Source organism: Pangasianodon hypophthalmus, chromosome 6, assembly GCF_027358585.1.
Source record: "Pangasianodon hypophthalmus isolate fPanHyp1 chromosome 6, fPanHyp1.pri, whole genome shotgun sequence".
Lineage (NCBI taxonomy): Eukaryota > Metazoa > Chordata > Actinopteri > Siluriformes > Pangasiidae > Pangasianodon > Pangasianodon hypophthalmus.
Genome location: NC_069715.1, coordinates 21,282,738 through 21,301,216, shown reverse-complemented (window position 1 = coordinate 21,301,216; position 18,479 = coordinate 21,282,738). Strand labels below are relative to the sequence as shown.

General features: G+C 37.9%; 1 protein-coding gene across 2 annotated transcripts in view; it reads left to right on the top strand.

The window, feature by feature from the left end:
• LOC113526809 (latent-transforming growth factor beta-binding protein 4) overlaps positions 1-18,479 on the top strand; it is a 69,051-nt gene that overhangs the window by 36,976 nt on the left and 13,596 nt on the right. For both annotated transcript variants that reach the window (XM_026914173.3, XM_026914172.3), the window contains 15 exons: positions 410-529; positions 695-814; positions 2,310-2,429; positions 4,045-4,164; positions 4,252-4,371; positions 4,506-4,625; positions 6,290-6,409; positions 8,186-8,305; positions 10,973-11,092; positions 13,260-13,385; positions 13,618-13,743; positions 14,053-14,175; positions 17,127-17,258; positions 17,370-17,495; positions 17,704-17,838. In XM_026914173.3, coding sequence (XP_026769974.3) covers positions 410-529; positions 695-814; positions 2,310-2,429; positions 4,045-4,164; positions 4,252-4,371; positions 4,506-4,625; positions 6,290-6,409; positions 8,186-8,305; positions 10,973-11,092; positions 13,260-13,385; positions 13,618-13,743; positions 14,053-14,175; positions 17,127-17,258; positions 17,370-17,495; positions 17,704-17,838 — 1,848 coding nt within the window. The remainder of the gene's footprint in view (positions 1-409; positions 530-694; positions 815-2,309; positions 2,430-4,044; positions 4,165-4,251; positions 4,372-4,505; positions 4,626-6,289; positions 6,410-8,185; positions 8,306-10,972; positions 11,093-13,259; positions 13,386-13,617; positions 13,744-14,052; positions 14,176-17,126; positions 17,259-17,369; positions 17,496-17,703; positions 17,839-18,479) is intronic.

Here is an 18,479-nt window from a genome sequence, read left to right as displayed (position 1 = left end):
AATTAAATGTTACAGAAAACCGTTTGTATGTTAGTAAAGAAAGCAGCATATTACGTAAGAGACCACTTTGGGTTTTGCTGCAAAAATAAGAAGCAAGTGTGAGAGTCAAAGTCTCCAGAAGAACTGTGGCTGCTTCTGCAAGATGCTCAGTAACACTTACAGCTTATTTCCTTATAAAACTGCACACATTGTACTTGAGACTACTATTTTTTTAAAGCAAAGAGTCGTCGCACCAAATATTGACTTTGTTTCATTTATTACTGTTTACTGCTCTTTATAGTATTTTTTTAATGTAGAGACATTTAGTTTCATTATTTTTGAAGGCATCTTTGCTCTACAGCATTTCTTTGCATGTGCCAAAGACTTTTGCACAGTACTGTATTCAATCTCTTTTATCAATATATTACAGATATTGATGAGTGTCGTCTGATCCCTAACCGTTGCACTAATGGACGCTGTGAGAACACACTCGGCAGCTTCAGGTGTGTGTGCAGGACAGGATACAAATTTCAGAACAACACTTGCACAGGTAACCTCACATTCTGCTTCTCTGCTCCTCTAATTCTTATTCCCAAAGTATCCCTATGCCTCGCTCTGCCTCTTCCTGTTGAAGAACAATGACATGTATGAAAATATAAAGATGTGCAACTCACATTGTCATAAAATCCAGGTAACTGACATCTGTGTGTTTCAGACATTGATGAGTGTGATGACCCTCTCCGCTGTCCGGGGAAGGAGTGCATAAACACTCAAGGTTCCTACAACTGTGTGCCCTGCAAACCTGGATTTGGACTCCTTAATGGCCAGTGCACAGGTGTGTTAAATCAACACACACTCCAGTTATTCATTTAGGGTTGAAGGAACCTTGTAACTAAAAATTAAATATACATGCACATTTTCTTCCCCCAAATTGTCCATCCACCAACACATGTTTGCTGTCCAAACGTGACATCAATAGTTTTGTACTGGAGTTTATCATTGTGAAAACTTTGTGTGCTCATCAAACATTATATAGCTCAATTTCTATTAAAATGTTTCATACAATGACTTGTAGGTAGTGTTAAGGTGCAAATATACTTCACTTTCACCAGGCATACATGTGTGTGAGCAGCAGCTGAACAAGTGGTATTGTCACATCAATCAATCAATCAATCAATCAATCAATGTGTTTATTTAAAGCACATTTAAAAACAACCAAGATTGACCAAAGCGCTATACAAAGAATAAAACTATGAAAAATACAAAAAGTAGAACTACAAGAAAAACAAAACAGACAACAAAGTAAAGCAAATACAATAGTTAAACAGTGATCAAACCAATGTTCATGGAATAATGAAGGCCAGAGAGAATAAATATGTCTTCAGAGCAGACTTGAAAACTGAAATAGAAGGGGCTAATCTGATACGGAGAGGTAGAGTGTTCCAGAGTTTCGCGCAAAGGCGCGATCGCCTTGTGTTTTAAGTCTGGATCTGGGAACAGAAAGTAAGCCAAGATCTCAGCGTTCTGGAGGGAGTATATACATGGAGCACATTTGTCTGATATTGAACACATACTTGCTTGTACATCTGGATGATTAAATGCGGCATCCACTAGATGGCACAACAGAACCAAAACATCTCTGTCCATCCTGTTTCCGAATCAAACTGTAATGTTTAGCAATTTCATGCACAGCAACTTTAAGCATACTGATGAGCTGTTTCTCTTTAAAACGTTCTGCAGTGAGCGTGATTGTTGTCATTGGGCTGTGTCTCAAATCAAAAACTCTGACCTTACATTTAAAAGCATTTACTAACTTAGAAAATCCAGAAGAATGGTACTCAAAATAAACCGTTCCATAGGTTTAAGAGGTTTTTTAAAATTCATACACTCACTGTAACAGGAAACCTGTTAGTGTTGGTACTCAATAATAGTGTTACTAGTGTTACTAGTACTCAGTAACTGTCTAAAATAGTATATAAGTATGTGATTTGAGACACTGTGGTACTTTGTTTAGTCAGTTGTGGACACAGTGTCACATGGTGTTATACTGCTTCCACTATTTATGTTGGTATTGCACCACGTGGACATGTTGCGTTAATTTCTGTTGATGTACACTAACAACGTGTCCACGTATTGTCTTATTTAGAGCACTGCTAACCTCCAAACTACTTAACATGTACTTAACACCAAGATACTTAACAACTCAACACAGCATTTGAAGCAAGTGGTGATTTAAACATGCAGCTTGCTCAATCCTAGACTGGTGGCTATTAAGATTGTGTGTTTTTTTTACATTTTTGACTTATTGATAATTTTCTCATGTCACACAGATATTGATGAGTGTCGTCAGCGTTCGTCGCTTTGCTCTAACGGCCGCTGTGAGAACACACCTGGCAGCTACAGATGTGTGTGTAATAAAGGGTTCAAGCTGCAGGGTAGCATCTGCACAGGTACAGTGCTGTCTCTAGTCTGAATTTCCTTCTGAATCTTTCTGTTAATTGACTTTATAAAATATTTTTTATTTTAATTAAAAAATATATATCTACCTAACTACAGGTGAGGTCAAAAGTTTACATACACCTAGGGTAAAGATATTCAATCTCACACATTTCATGTTAGCAGAGATTTCTTTTGGTTATCTAGTGCATCTACTTTGTTCATAGATCATTTTAAATGAAACGATTAGAGACAAATTTATTTCAGCTCTAATTCACTGTAACAGAATTCCAGTGGATTAAATGTTGACTGCCTCTCTAAACAGTCTGAAAGACTACAAAAATTGATTTAATGACTTTTAGAAGCTTCTTGGTTGATGTTAGAGGCATCAGGTAACAAATTATGTACAGTACATCTGCTATTAAGAGATGCCTTTGTAGGTGATGACCAGCATTTTGGAACTGTTTTGCAATAATAATCAGTGCTACGTATGGAGCTATGTATGGAGCTACGTATGGAAAAAATGGTGAGGCTTTTAATCCGAAGAGCACCATCCCAAATATGAAGCATGGTGGTGGTAGCTTCAGGTTGTGGGGGTGTTTTGCAGGAAAAAGGACAGAAAATTGATGGCAGAAGGATTATTTAGAAATACTGAAGCAACACCCCAAGACATCAGCCAGAAAGGTAAAACTTGGTCATAACTGGGTCACTGGGACAATGATCTTAAACATACCTCCAGATTATAACAAAATCACATAAAGACAACAAAGTGAAAGTAGTGGAGCGGCCTTCAGAAAGATCTGACCTGAATATCCCATAGAAAGTGTAAGGACTTAACGGAAAAAGTGTGTCTGAGCAAGGAGGCTCACAAATCTGAATATCATAAATCCATCAATATCATAAATCAAAGTTGAAATTTGACTTATCACAAGAAATGTCTGGTAACATGAAATGTGTGTAGTTGTGAAGAATTGAGTTTGAATATCTTTAGCTTAGGTTTATGTAAACTTTTGACCTCAAATCTATCTATCTATCTATCTATATATATATATATATATATATATATATATATATATATATATATATATATATAGATAGATAGATATAGATATAGATATAAATATAAATATATATATATAAAAGACACTATCTGTTTGTAAGTCTTTTTGTCGAGGAAAAACCTTTATCTCTAAAACTTTAGCTTTAATTATTACAGCTGGTACAGATATTTAACAAGATTTCTCACGTCAATAAAAGGTTTAAAGGTTTTCACACAATGTCATGTGAAGTTATGTGGTTTCACCTTGAATTTATCAAGACGGCATCAACAATTATTAATATTAAAAACTATAAAATCTTCTGTCATTGAATAGTTTGGAAAAATGTAATATTCATAACACTAGCTAAGAGATGCTAACAAACCAAAGTGCAGAGGTGGAATGTTTATGTTCTTGTAGCGTCCTTGCAAATACAAGGTTTGATGGACAGATTTCCTAACCAAAAGCCAGATTTTAATTCCAATGTCAATTCATTTTGGAGAACTTTGACTGCTCCTAAAACACCATATAAAGGGCATCTGATGGTAGACGTACGTATATGTATGTGCATTTGTTTCTGTGTTCGTTTCAGATGTGAATGAATGTGACGACTCTCTGCAGTGCCCTGGTCAGGAATGTATTAATACTCTGGGTTCATATAGATGTGTGTCATGTGGCCCTGGGTTTGCAATAACCAACAGAAGATGCACGGGTAAATACATTTGTCTGTAAATTTCTTCATTCATGTATTCATTCATTTATACCATGTGAATAATATTCATACAATCTGCTTTCTTAGATATCGATGAGTGTCGTCAGGTTCCTGCTCCCTGTGCTAATGGCCGCTGTGAGAACGCACCTGGCAGCTACAGATGTGTGTGTCATACAGGATACAAGCTTCAAGACAACACGTGCAAAGGTGAAATACTCATTCATACACATTCGTATTGCTCTCCTGGCCTGTACTGTCTATGCATGAGTACATGAGTAGAGAAAGAGAGAGAGAGATATATGCATACAGTACATATGTGTGTGTGTGTGTGTGTTTGTTAGATATAAATGAGTGTGAGAATCATCTGCAGTGTCGTGGTCAGGTGTGTGTGAACACTCCAGGTTCCTACCGGTGCACATCCTGTAGAGCTGGATTCAGCTTTCATAATGGACAGTGCACAGGTCAGTAACAGCAGTTTTGTCATGTTTTATCAGAGTATTGGACTTGTCACTTCTAGCACATTGTGCATGTGACATTTATTAACTTACAATGGTTAAATAGCTGCTCTGAGTAGATAGAACTTTTATTGACTACCTTGGCTAGAAAGCAAACTAATACTAGCTAGGAATGTAACCTACATCCATGTCCTGATTTTGCTACTTGTTAGCAGGGGTGGTGCTGCCACCCCCATGCTTCACAAAGTGCTAATTTAAGTACTTCATGAAGAAGTAGGCCTTTAGTTGTTGATAGCCAGTGACTCAGCTGTTCAGACATCTAGGGGAAGTTCATTCCACCTCCTAGGCGCCAGAACAGAGAAGAGCCTTGATGCATGCCTTCCTTGTACTCTGAGAGATGGTGGATCCAACCGAGCAGTGCTAGAGGATTGGAGGGAATGTGGTGCAGTGTAGGGTGTGATAACTGCTTGAAGGTAGATGGGTGCTGGTCCATTTTTGGCTTTGTAGGCAAGGTTCAGTAGTTTAAATCAGATGCCAGCAGCTACAGGAACCCCGTGGAGGGAGCACAGCAATGGGGTGGGGTGTGAGAATTTGGGAAGGTTGAAAACAAGGATCCATTGCAGAGGTTGAATGGCATACCTTCCAGGAGCGAGTTGCAGTAGTCCAGTCTCAACATGACAAGGGAAAGAACAAGCACCTGAGTCAGAGTCGGATCTAGATTCTAGACTGCAGTTTAGACTGCTTGCACTCCAGTCAGGGTGATACCAACTTGCAAGCAGCAACACTACCAGCATTGCTGCCACTCCCACATCCTCTAACATGGGTGCTAGTGGTGCTGTGGGAGATGAGCAGTCCTCAATGATTGATGCAGTCTAGAGTATAGATCTGACTCTGTGATTCATTTTCACAAGCTAATGAAATCCTAATAGATAGAATAACAAGGTCCAGTCAAATATGCCATTTCAGTCAGATGTCAAGTTGCAGAAGAAAATGTCTTCAAATATCCATTTCACATTGTTTTTAAAAACAGTGTCTTTTTTAATTCTAAGAATGACCTCTAAAGCCCTATCTGGATGGGATTACTTTCACTAGATGACATTTCTAATAACTTTTTATACTTCCCCTTCATGATAATACTCTCACGTCTGGATGGCAATTAAATTAACACAGGAAAAACATTTTATATGATATCTACAAATCTGTATAATACAAGTCTATATAATAAGTCTATGGTCAAAAAACTTAGGCAGGACGCATCTGCAAAGCTACCAGTATGTCTATCTGAACAGAACTTCAGTTATCACTGCAGAGTTGGTCAAAAAACAGTAGGTAGTTTGGTTTGTATTTTGCTTATGGGTGGAATAAGAAAAAAAAATGTATGCCGTCTAAATGGGACTTAAGACATAAAATGAAAGACTAGCCATGATGTCACATGATCAAGTTTGAAATTGACTAATCAACTTTAACTTAAGTTCTTCCCTTCTTGACCTGTCACCATCAGACCTCACAAAAATGTTGCCTACCTTGAGAACCTCCTCCCTATACACAGTAATAATATTATAGACTCAACACTATATAATATACTGTATATTATGTTGTACAACCAGGGATCAGTATGGGCAAGGTGTAGAGAGTGTTGTCTTGTATGCTGATGTTGTTTTTTGTGTCAGATGTGGATGAGTGTGCTCAGAACACACGTCTCTGTGCTAACGGACGCTGTGAAAATACCCCCGGAAGCTTCCGATGTGTGTGTCGACCTGGATTCAGATTGGAGGCGAACACCTGTACAGGTAAGAATCATATGACTCTTCAGTACAAGATATTGATATGATTTGTATAATCTCAGATGGAATCATTCAGGAAGGGCTGGCCAGTTTATTATTATTATTATTATTATTATTATTACTATTATTATTACTACTACTACAACTTCTCAGGAATCCTAAGTAGTTAATAAATCATTTTTTAGGGATCCTAAGAATTAACATGACTTTAAATATAACAAATATAGGTTTATTATCCATGTATCCATTCAATACATTATGAAATAAAAAAGAAAATAAAAAAAGAACAATTTACACATATATTGTCTTGGCTATGAATTTACAAAAACTATTTTTTTTCTATTTTAGCAGACAATCTGGATTATTAATACAATGGTTTAGAATATTGGCCTTTGTACTGAATTTTAGGTGTATGCTTAGACATTTGTTTTGATCCAGCAGGAAGGAGAAATGCATGACAACCTCTTAGAAATGGCAATGGCCAGGTTGATAAATGAGGTTGATAAACAATGTAAATGTATTGAGCCTATAGTATCATTGTTGTTGTTGCCAGTGTTGCCAAACTTTTGTGTTAAATTATATTAAACACAATCATATTGTGTCCAAAGTAGCTTCAATTACTGACATGGCCACTTCATTTTCTAGGAGTTTGTTGTCCAGTTGCCCTTTCCTTCTCATGTTGTGGCCTTAGCAAAGCATTCTCTACACCAATTTGAGCCAGAATCATCAAACATTTTATTTTCATCAGTGATAGCATCATTGGAGCCATATATGGGATGTCAACTATGACATCTGCATATGGCTCCTGTCATGCTATCTTCTGACGTCTTTTAGATATTTTTCCCACGTGCTCCCTGTTCAAACTTCCTGTTCAAATTCTCATATGTACCCCTGCTCATGACCTTTTTTTATGTGGATTAAAGTTTAAAGAAAGATTTTCATTTTTTGTATTTCCCATTTTACTACTCAGAGTGTAATCTAGGAAATGGAAAATGAGAAAAAGCTGGTTTTATATGAAAAAAATCCATGTTTGTTTCATGGAAATAAAATGGGAAAAAAAACTGTATTTTCAGTTGTATTCATTGCTTAAAATTTGCTTGTATAATACATCCCATTCCAAAGTTGGTTCCCCCCGTGGCTGTTATAATAACCTCCACTCTTTGGGGAAAGGTTTCAAATAGATTTTGGAGCGTGGCTGTGGAGATTTGTGCTTATTCAGCCACAAGAGCATTAATGAGGTCAGGCACTGATGTCGGGCGAGGACGCCTGGGGTGCAGTCAGTGTTCCAGTTCATCCCAAAGGTGTTCAGGGTCAGGGCTCTGTGTAGGCCACTTGAGTTATTCCACACCAAGCTTGGCAACCCATGTCTTCATGGACATTACTTTGTTCACAGGGGCATTGTCATGCTGGAACAGTTTTGGGCCTTTTAGTTCCAGTGCAGGGGAATTGTAAAGCTACAGCATACAAAGACATCCTATACAACTGTCTGCTTCCAACTTTATGGCAACAGTTTGGGGAAGAACCACATGTGGGTGTAATGGTCAATTGTCCACATACATTTGGCCATATAGTGTATAAATATAGAAATAAATTGTCATATATGAATTATATTTCCAGAACAGCTCTGAAGTTCAAAAGTGTTTGTTTGCTTCATTTCTGTTTTCTTACAATTTCTTAAATTACATTTTTTCTTATAGCTGCCATTGAGGCTGCAAGTTCCTGTGTACTTGAAATGAGACAGTGATCAATGTATTGATGTGTGTATCTCTCCTGCATGCACAGATGTGGACGAGTGTGAGAACGAGCTTCAGTGTCCGGGGCAGAAGTGTGTGAACTCTGTTGGCTCTTTCAAGTGTGTTTCGTGCAGTCCAGGCTTCGAGATCATTAATGGCCAATGTCAAGGTAACTAACAGTCTGTTTAGGTTTTTTAACATTGGCTAAATACATTTTCAGATGAAATACATGCCAGTAACTACAAATAAATTTATTACCTAGTTAGTTACAAGCTTGCTGTTACTCACTAAGCACCGCAATTGGACATGAAATTTCAAATTAAATAAGATTTTTTTTTTCTTTTAAGGGATTTAACTAATGTAACAGACTTTTTAGGTACACTACATGGATGATATACTGTAGAAGACTTTAAAGGATCATAAGTAGCCAAAGTATAGAGTGTTTAAAGGGTGTATTTGTGAAAAATCAACATTTTACATTTCACAATATTTTAGGTAGTTTTATACCGTAAGGAGTTACAGCTACAAAAAAAAAAAATAAAAATCCACTTACAGTCATAGATTTTATCCACGTCACATAAGAGATTAATTTAAATAACCAAAATCATATATATCTCATGAAATGCATTTAAATAACTCCCTGTGACTGGCTTGTGGCAGCCTATCAACATACAGCACAACTGACAAACAGGCTACATCGCAAATCATTTAGCCGTATTTTAAATAACATAACAAATAACAGCTGTTATCAGGGAAATCTAGCCCTGAGCTGGAGAGACAGCAAAAGGTATTCTACAATAATTTACAAATATATAGCCATGAGAGTAAAAATCACCTGAGACCTCAATTACCAACCGTACATACACACAGTTGTGTGCGTAAATCGTGCGTGTGCACATTTCTATGCACTGAATTGGATTTATCAAGTTTTGCTTATGCGTGAGGATGTGTGTGTATTTCCGTACACTCCTGACCATGTGTATGCAAGAACCCCTAGTGGTAGAAAAGTGTAATAGCAGGTAAACTGACTACTGACTACTAACAACTGACTGTGGAGCTTCTACATATATGACATACTGTCTATCATATCAGCATAACTGAGAGTGTAATTATTGATTTCTTGTGGTGCTCACAAGATGCAAACAGATAACACAGACAAATGTAAAGTAAAATTATATATAAGGCTGGGATTGGGATTGGGGTTATGCCTTGTTTGAAGATTTGGCTCATGCAGCTTTGCAGAGAGCGGAACGTGTTTTATGCACCACTGGAAACTCTATGCTGAGAGTGAGGAGTGGATCATCTGTCAATTTCATTTGCCCAGTGCAGTTTTAGTTGATCTCTATTCTAGGGCTTTTAGCTCCAAGTGCATTTCAGAGAGAAATTGGAGATGGTACAGGCATTTCCCAACTGCCTAATGACTACAAGACAAATAATGACACATCTTCCCTTCATTCATATCATGCTCACTTAAATACATTACATTTCCAAAACTAGCACCAAAAATGAATTTTCATCCCACACAGAGTTTCAAAATGTAATTGTGGAAATAGAATGCACACACATACTCATAATACTATACAATTATATATATATATACATACAGTACTGTGCGAAAGTATTAGGCACCCTTTTTTTTAGTACAAAAAAGATTAAAGATTATAGATTTTTATTTATTGTATTGATTCAGTACAAAGACATTTTAGATTTCCAAACATTTGTATGTAAGTAAAGAAAGCAGCATATTACGTTAGAGATCACTTTTCAGACAAAAAAACATAATGAAGGCTGCTGGGTTTTGCTGCAAAAATAAGAAGCAAGTGTGACAGTCAAAGTCTCCAGAAGAACTGTGGCTGATTCTGCAGGATGCTCAGTAACACTTACAGCTCATTTCCTTATAAAACTGCACACACTGTACCTGAGACTACTAATTTTTAAAGCGAAGGATTGTCACACCAAATATTGACTTTGTTCCATTTATTACTGTTTACTGCTCTTTATAGTATTTTTTAATGTAGAAACATTTAGTTTCATTATTTTTGAAGGCATCTTTGCTCTACGGCATTTCTTTGCATGTGCCAAAGACTTTTGCACAGTACTGTATATATATTTAATTGTATTTATTTATTTATTATTTAGACAAATTTCTTATAAAAGTGCCACATAAACCATTTTTGTTGTCCTCTACTTCATGCAACAGTATCTTCATTTCAATGTTAGTGAAGTTTGTCTTCTTAGACCTTTTGGCATTTTCCATGTCATCTGAAACAAGCAGCACCATGAGCAAGCTACAGTACTTTTTAAAGGGCAGTTGTTTACCATATATGGCAATTTGAGGGCGTGTCTTTATGCAAATGAGTGTGGCCGTGCACAAGCACATTCATTTACAATGTGTGGGATTTATCAGTGGCTATTGCTTATAGCTGTGCGTACACGTGTGATAAATACCAATTTTCTTGTGCGTACAGATGGCTCTTACGAACAAATTTAGTACTTATTTTAAGCACGCTTTAATAAATGAGACCCCTGATCTGTAATAATAATAATATAATAAATAAGTTAAGTGTAGCTAAGATATTAGACCTTTAGGGATGTAGAGTCACTGATGTATTAAACCATTGTACTGCATTTAGTATAAAGAGAATAAAATCAGGCAGAGGTAGCTCAGTAGTTAAGGCATTAGGCTGCTGAGCTACTGATCGAGTTCAAATCCAAGCGTAAATGGATAAAAGCATCAGCCTAATGAGGTACAGTAAAAGAGACTTGAGAGTGCCTTATTCATTATAGTCACCAACAGTGATGCAGGAGAATAAGGTGTGTATGTTTGTGTGTACAGATGTGGACGAGTGCAGACGGACTCCATCCCCATGCTCTAACGGCCGGTGTGAAAACACTCCTGGCAGCTTCATGTGTGTGTGTCGCTCTGGATTCAAACTGCATGGAAACACCTGCACAGGTGAAAACACACACAATGTCACTTATAATATAGAACAAAGCAAACAAAAAAAAAAAATGATAACAACATCCCATTTTAGGAGCAATTTAAGTTTAAGTGCCTATAAGATTTTATCTTTCATGATATTATTATTATACTGAAGTGTGCTGAATTCTCAGATGTGATTGGTCAGATTTGGTGTTGCTTCATTTCCTGTTCTAATTCTGTCTGCAATTACAGATTTATATTAATCTGCTCATTCTAATATTTTATCATCTCTATAGTAGCAGCTAATTCACAGGGACTTGTATGGTGGTCACGCCACATAATCCAAGCCTAATAAAAAGTTTAAAATGTTATTTAACAAAGAAAAGCATATAATTGTTGATATGGTGAAGCTTTCTATACAGAGATGTTTATTTAGCATTTATGGAAAGTAACAGTCAGTAAGGTTTCAGATACAGGAAAGTCTTCATGGACAGAGAACCTTACGCTTTCCAGTTTTGAGGGGAATGACTGTATACAGCTGTAAGTGATAACAGGAACTAATTAGAACTTGTTTCCTGGACATTTCACAACATTACAAATGAATCATCTCATACATCTCATACTTTAATAAATAAAACATTGTAATTCTTAGCAAATTGCCATGGTATGAGAGGATTAAAAATTTCGGGACAGGCTGTTATTACAAAATCAACTCCGCTTTGTGTCAGGCTGCATAACACCACCCCATTGTTGATTCTTTTCCTATAACAGCACACCACATCATGTTTTATGCTTTACAAATGTACAAAATTTCTGTTATGTCAACTACTTAGGATCCCTGAAAAGTGTGATATTTTGTCTACTTAGAATGCATAAAAAATCTGATATATAGCTTATATAGGTTTAGGCTATAGGTTTTTTGTCACAAAGGTTTATTGCCTACCTTTGGGACAAAAGATTGAAGATAAAAACAAGAGATTTAGTCTTTTTCTTTTTTTTTTCTAAGGGTACACACACATTCCTCCTGACACATCTGTTCTGTCTGGCAAATTTCTGTCCATTTTTTGACATCTCTGTTATGATACCATCCACTGCCTTCCTTTAAATCACATCTGGAGACTTTTGAAAATATTTCTCTGCTGAAAAGAGCAGAGTACTTTATTGATCCCCAAGGAGAAATTTGGTGTCACAACAGCCACAACTAAGACTAAGACTTCACAGTTCACAAAATTTTAACAGTGCACAATAAATAAGAAGGAATAAAAATATGAATAAATAGCTCTCCATGTTGTTTACAGATTGAGATTCCTGTACAGATTGACTGTATGAAATATATTGCAGGTTGGCAGTTTCAAACCTGTACATTAGACATGTGTGATGAGCAGTTATGGTAGTGTGTGTATAAAAATGTTCAGTAGTCATAAGTAAAGTGGCAGTGCGTGTGTAAGAAAGTGCACTGACCCTATGTAACATTTGTTGCGCAATATGCAGTGTAGTAGTTGGGTATGCCAAATCAGTAGACATGTCCATTGTCTCCAATGTCCACATAGTTCCTCAACCCCATTGTTGACTCATTGTAGAGGTATAGCAGAGGGCAAGAATGACTTCTTATACCTTTCCTTGTTACAGCGAAGCTGCTTTAGCCTACTGGAGAAGAAGCTCCATTGTTTGGCCAATGATTATGCCTTATGTTTGGCTTATTGTCTAATTGTGGGACACACTCACGTTTCATTTGTATCATTTCAAATTGTGCTTTTTTTGCAGACAAATCATCAACTATTTAGCTAATAAAGAACAGAGAGACAGTAAAAGAGAGAGAAAGAAGTCAAACTTGTAGCGCAACCATGTTTGGTTGATCGTTGTGTATATAACAGACTCACAGATACTGTGTGTATGTGTGTGTGTGTGTGTGTGTGTCAGACAAAGTTCCAGCACATCTGTTTCTAACTGGTCCAAGGTGGGGAAGGTGGACCAAGGTTAAATACTTGAGACTGATATCATGGCTGTTGTTTACCAGAGATGCATAAATGGCAGACAGCTGTTTTAACAGGAAGTTTTCATTCTTACAAAGTGACAGGATTAGTAAAATTCCATTTATCTGCAAATGAACTGTGATCATGTTTAATGCATGATGTTTCACAGTTTTGCTCCATTTGCTAAATTTGTGTTAAAGGTCTATTTCCCTGCTGTCTCTGTTTAGATGTTGATGAGTGTGAGAGCTCTGGAATATGTGGGCCAAAGAGTGTGTGTGTGAACTTGGACGGTTCATACAGGTGCGAGTGTTTGCCCGGGTTCCGTGCTACAGGACCTGGACGCCAGTGCCGAGGTCAGAGACAAGGGATTGTGGGAATCTACAGGGGACTGACATGCACAGTTTGTTGTCTAAATCTAATTTGGTGTTTGTATCTTTAATGTAGCCATAGTTCAGCTCTCTAGTTTTCTGAGCTGATGTTTACTGCTACAGTCTCGATCTTAATCCTTCTATCACCTGATAGTGATTCTGTCACTACACTCTGGCTGTAGAAATTAATGTGTTGTTATTCTTTTTGGTGTAACAGACATTAATGAATGTTCAGAGGGCGAGTTCTGCTTCCCTAGAGGAGAGTGTGTGAACACAGAGGGCTCATACAAGTGTGTGTGCTCTCAGGGTTACCACACAAGTGCCAATGGGACTCTATGTCATGGTACGTATTCAGTGTGTGTTTATTGCTGTGCCTGGGCAGGTGCTGATCATAAGATAATCACACCTAATTAACATAATTTATCACAGTTTTAACTATAAATAATCCTTGCCACTTTTCAGATTCATTGAACGTAACAGGGGACAATATGGCCAAAATATTTAATATAATCGAGACATCTTTGTGATGCATGATATGTATTACAATACACAGTTCTGCTAGCAAAGCTCTAACAAAAATTGGAGACAAAATATTAAGACAAATGGAAGTACACCACAAAGCTAGAATTACAAATTATGTGTGTGCGTCCAGATGTGAATGAGTGTGCCCGAGATGGAGTGTGTGAGGACGGACACTGCGTCAACACTGACGGCTCGTTTGTGTGTCACTGCAAACCTGGTTTCACTGCCAATCCTGAAAAAACAGCCTGCCTGGGTAAAACACACACACACACACACACACACACACACACACATGCTCTGACTTCATGTGGTAAGCTAGACATAAGCTAGACATGTTGAAAGTCAGGTGAACAATCGTTAACGCAGCACTCATCCTAGATAATTGGCTAGATTTAGTTTTAAGGACAGAAAGTGCACACATTAATTAACATTAGTTAACATTAAATCTTAACAAGTCTCAGTGAACTATTTGTTTAAACTCATTTAGACACCAACATGCTTATGTTACAAGCATTTTGTTTGTTGATGTTTTTATACAGAATAAATGGGAGTGGCTTTTTATGCAACACAGAAAAATCACTGTTTTAATGAACTCTCTTTATGCAATAAACGTAAAGCCATGGCTCTGTGTTAGATTATTCCTTGCAAATGACAAATATTTTGGATAGGATGCATTGACTGGAAATTCTAGAAGAACACATAGTATAACCTGGATCTGCACACACTGGTCCTCACTTATCAAGCTGGATACAATTTATTTGTGAATTGTTCATAAAAGCCGGGTCACGGTGGTTTAGTGGTTACCACAAATTGTCTTTAGTGTGTGAATGTGTGTGTGAATGTGCCCTGCAATGGGTTGGCACCCCATCCAGGGTGTCCTCCACCTTGTGCCCTGAGTTCCCTGTGATAGGCTCCAGGTCCCCCTCAACCCTGTGTAGGATAAGCGGTACAGAAAAATGGATGTATGGAAGGTTCGTATGAGCATTTAGAAAATTAGTGTTCATGAAAATTCCATTTCAGAAAAACTTTCATATCCTACTTGGATTCCTGCACTTTTATATATGGATTATACTGTCAAGTTTAAATAGCTTATGCATTTCAATTATACACACAAATGTAATGAATATTTTATCAAACTCAGTCATTTTATATTACTCATTAATTGTAGAAATATTGAATATTAAAAAACGAAAAAAAAGCAAGCCAAGATAAATCCATTAATTAAGACAAATAAAATTAGTCCTTCAATTAAGATGAAATGCCGCTGTATAAAAGGAGGGTGGGATGTAATGGCTCAGTATATACGTCAGTACGATTTGCTGCGGCATCTTCTTTTAATGCTGCGTAACACTTTGTTAGAGCCAGCACTAAGTGACCGATAAGTGACTGATCTGGTATGTCTCAAGCTGCAATGTGCCGTATATTCCGTAGTGTGCTGTGGACCATTCACTTACTGCGGATGCATGCTTTTCTGCTTTACTAACACGGCTTTGGGAAGGGCGTAAGGAATTCCTGGCCAAGAGTTGCTGAGACATGTTGTTTTGATAAAATAATAATAATAATACACTGCCTGGCCAAAAAAAGTAGAACAATCTAATATTTTGTTGCACTGCATTTAGCTTTGATTACGGCACGCATTCGTCCTGGCATTGTTCAGCAACCTTATGCAACTTCACAATATTTATTTCCATCCAGAGTTGCATTAATTTTTGGCTGAGGTCAGGAGTCTGTGGTGGCCAATTCATGTGTGAAAATGATTCCTCATGCTCCCTGAACGACTCTTTCACAAGTTAAGCCTGATGAATCTTAGCATTTTCATCCTGGAAGATGCCTGTGCCGTCAGGGAAGAAAAAGTCCATTGACAGGATAACCTGGTCATTCAGTACATTCAGGTGCTCAGCTGACTTCATTTTATTGCCACACAATGAGGCTGAGCCTCGACCTGACCAGCTGATGCAACCCCAGATCATAACTCTGCCTCCAGAGGCTTGTACAGTAGGCGCTATGCATGACGGGTGAATCACTTCATGCATTTCCCGTCTTACCCTGACACGCCCATTGCTTTGGATTTTATCAGACCACATGACCTTTTTCCATTGCTCCACAGTCCAGTCTTTATGCTCCCTAGCAAATTGAAGTCATTTTTTCCGATTAGCCTCACTAACAAATGGCTTTCTTGTGGCCACACAGCTGTTTAGTCCAAATCCTGTAAGTTCTCATCACATTGTGCATGTGGAAATGCTCTTACTTTCACTATTAAACAAAGCCGTGAGTTCTCCTGTTGATTTTTTTACGATGTGACATCACCAAGCATTTTAAAGATCTCCGATCACGATCATTCAAGATTTTTTTCCGACTACATTTCTGCTGTAAAGTGGACGGTTCACCACTATCCTTCCAGGCTTTAATAATGCACTGGACATTTCCTAACCCAGTTCCAGTGATTTCAGCAATCTCCTTAGTTGTTTTCTTTGCTTGATGCAGGCCAACAATTTACCCCTTCGGTAACATCTTTTCCACGACCATGGGATACGTAATCTGCCATGGTTGTTTAAGAAATGAGAAGCTACACACTGCATCAGTTAAGGTTAAAAGAACCGTTGCCAGCTGAAACATATTAATCACTGCAGTAATGATCCAATCATAGGCTCTTAAGTATTTGCTTATTTAAACCCAAACAGTGACCTTTTTTTTGGCCAGGCAGTGTAAAAAATAGCAGTGTCTCTGTGTGATGTGCTTGTTGTACATGATCACCTGGGTACAGTAGATATAAAAGATATATTTTTCTCCATTTCCATGTCAAACTGATTTCTTTTCACCTCTCCTAATTCACATCTAATTCACCTTTTCTCTAATTTAGCTCCAGATTTTGGCCTAATCAGATGCTATTACACTGTTAAATAATACATATTTTTATTGGCATAGCTAAATTTCAATTCTACCTATGAGTAAATCTAGTTTTGCCTTTCGCTCATCATTTCAGCTGTGTGATCTGGACTTTTATGGATTTTTTTGGGCATAACCAAATGCAAATCAGGTGTGTCGTAAACATACAAAGAAAATCAGTGCTTCTGAAACGTTTGACAATGCAGGGGAAATTTTTTGTTTAACATTTATACATAACCTTAAATAAAGATTGATAAATCAGGCCCATTGTTTGTGTTTGTGTGTGTGTGTGTGTGTGTGTGTGTGTGTGTGTTTCAGATGTGGATGAGTGTGCGGACTCTGGTGGGAGTGTATGTGGTTCTCAGCGCTGTGAGAACACCATCGGCTCGTTTCACTGCTTCGTCACCTGTGAACCTGGATACAGCCTCACAGCTACAGGAGAGTGTGTGGGTAAGATTAAACACACACACACACACACACACACACACACACTACAGGATTACAGAATGTGCTAATGTTTATGTGAAATTTGGTCACACCGACCCTTTCTCTGTCTCTCAGACATTAACGAGTGTGCAAACAAGAGTGTGTGTGGCCATCACATGTTCTGTCAGAATCTGATTGGAACATATCAGTGTATCTGTGACCAGGGGTATGAAACAGCACAAGACGGACAGTCCTGTGTGGGTACGTCTCACACACACATACACGCACATGTTTGTGTATCTAGTGCTCATCCATATATGCCTTTTCATAACCATTATTCATAACCATGATTTATGATCATTACATGGTATAAGGAGGAGTAATTAAGAACTGTGATACTGTAATATACATGTGGATAGTAGTGTGTAGTGTTGTAGAGTAGGTAAATTATTTCTGTGTGTGTGTGTAGACATTAATGAGTGTGCGGTGATGGCGGGTGTGTGTGGAGCGGCACGCTGTTGGAATGTTGAAGGTTCATTCACATGTGAATGTGAGAATCGGCAGGAAGAATTTGACCCACTTACACGACAGTGTGTGACCACAGGTATAACACACACACACACACACACACACACAGGGCTGCTCCCTTTACTTTACCCATTACTGCTCCCTTGTGTTCTTAACTGAGAAATACAACCACTTAAGAAGAAGAAGCCTTTATTTGTCACATATACATTACAGCACAGTGAAATTCTTTTCTTCATATATCCCAACTTGTTCGAAAGTTGGAGTCAGAGCGCAGGGTCAGCCATGGCACCGGAGCACTGGAGCAGAGAGAGTTAAGGGCCTTGCTCAAGGGCCCAACAGTGGCAGCTTGGCGGTGCTGTGGCTTGAAACCACAACCTTCTGATCAGTAACCCAGTGAACCACCACTGCCAGCTAATAACCAGAGTTTGAAATAAATCATACATCTATGGAATTAAGGGCCAGCTGTCCAGGGGCTTCACATTATTGCTCCACATTGACGGAGAGAGTAAATAAGTATTCTTAGGCTGCCTACATATGATGAGCTTAGCGTCAGTGAGAATGTGGAAAGACCAGTGCCACCTTCGGACAATGCTACTGCTTGGATTTTACCTTTTGCCAATGTTCTGTATATTCAACTTTCCACTTTCACACCTGAAGGCTACTGACCATGTAACCTAGAACCAGTTCTGCATTCAATGACATTTTATTGCACAATTT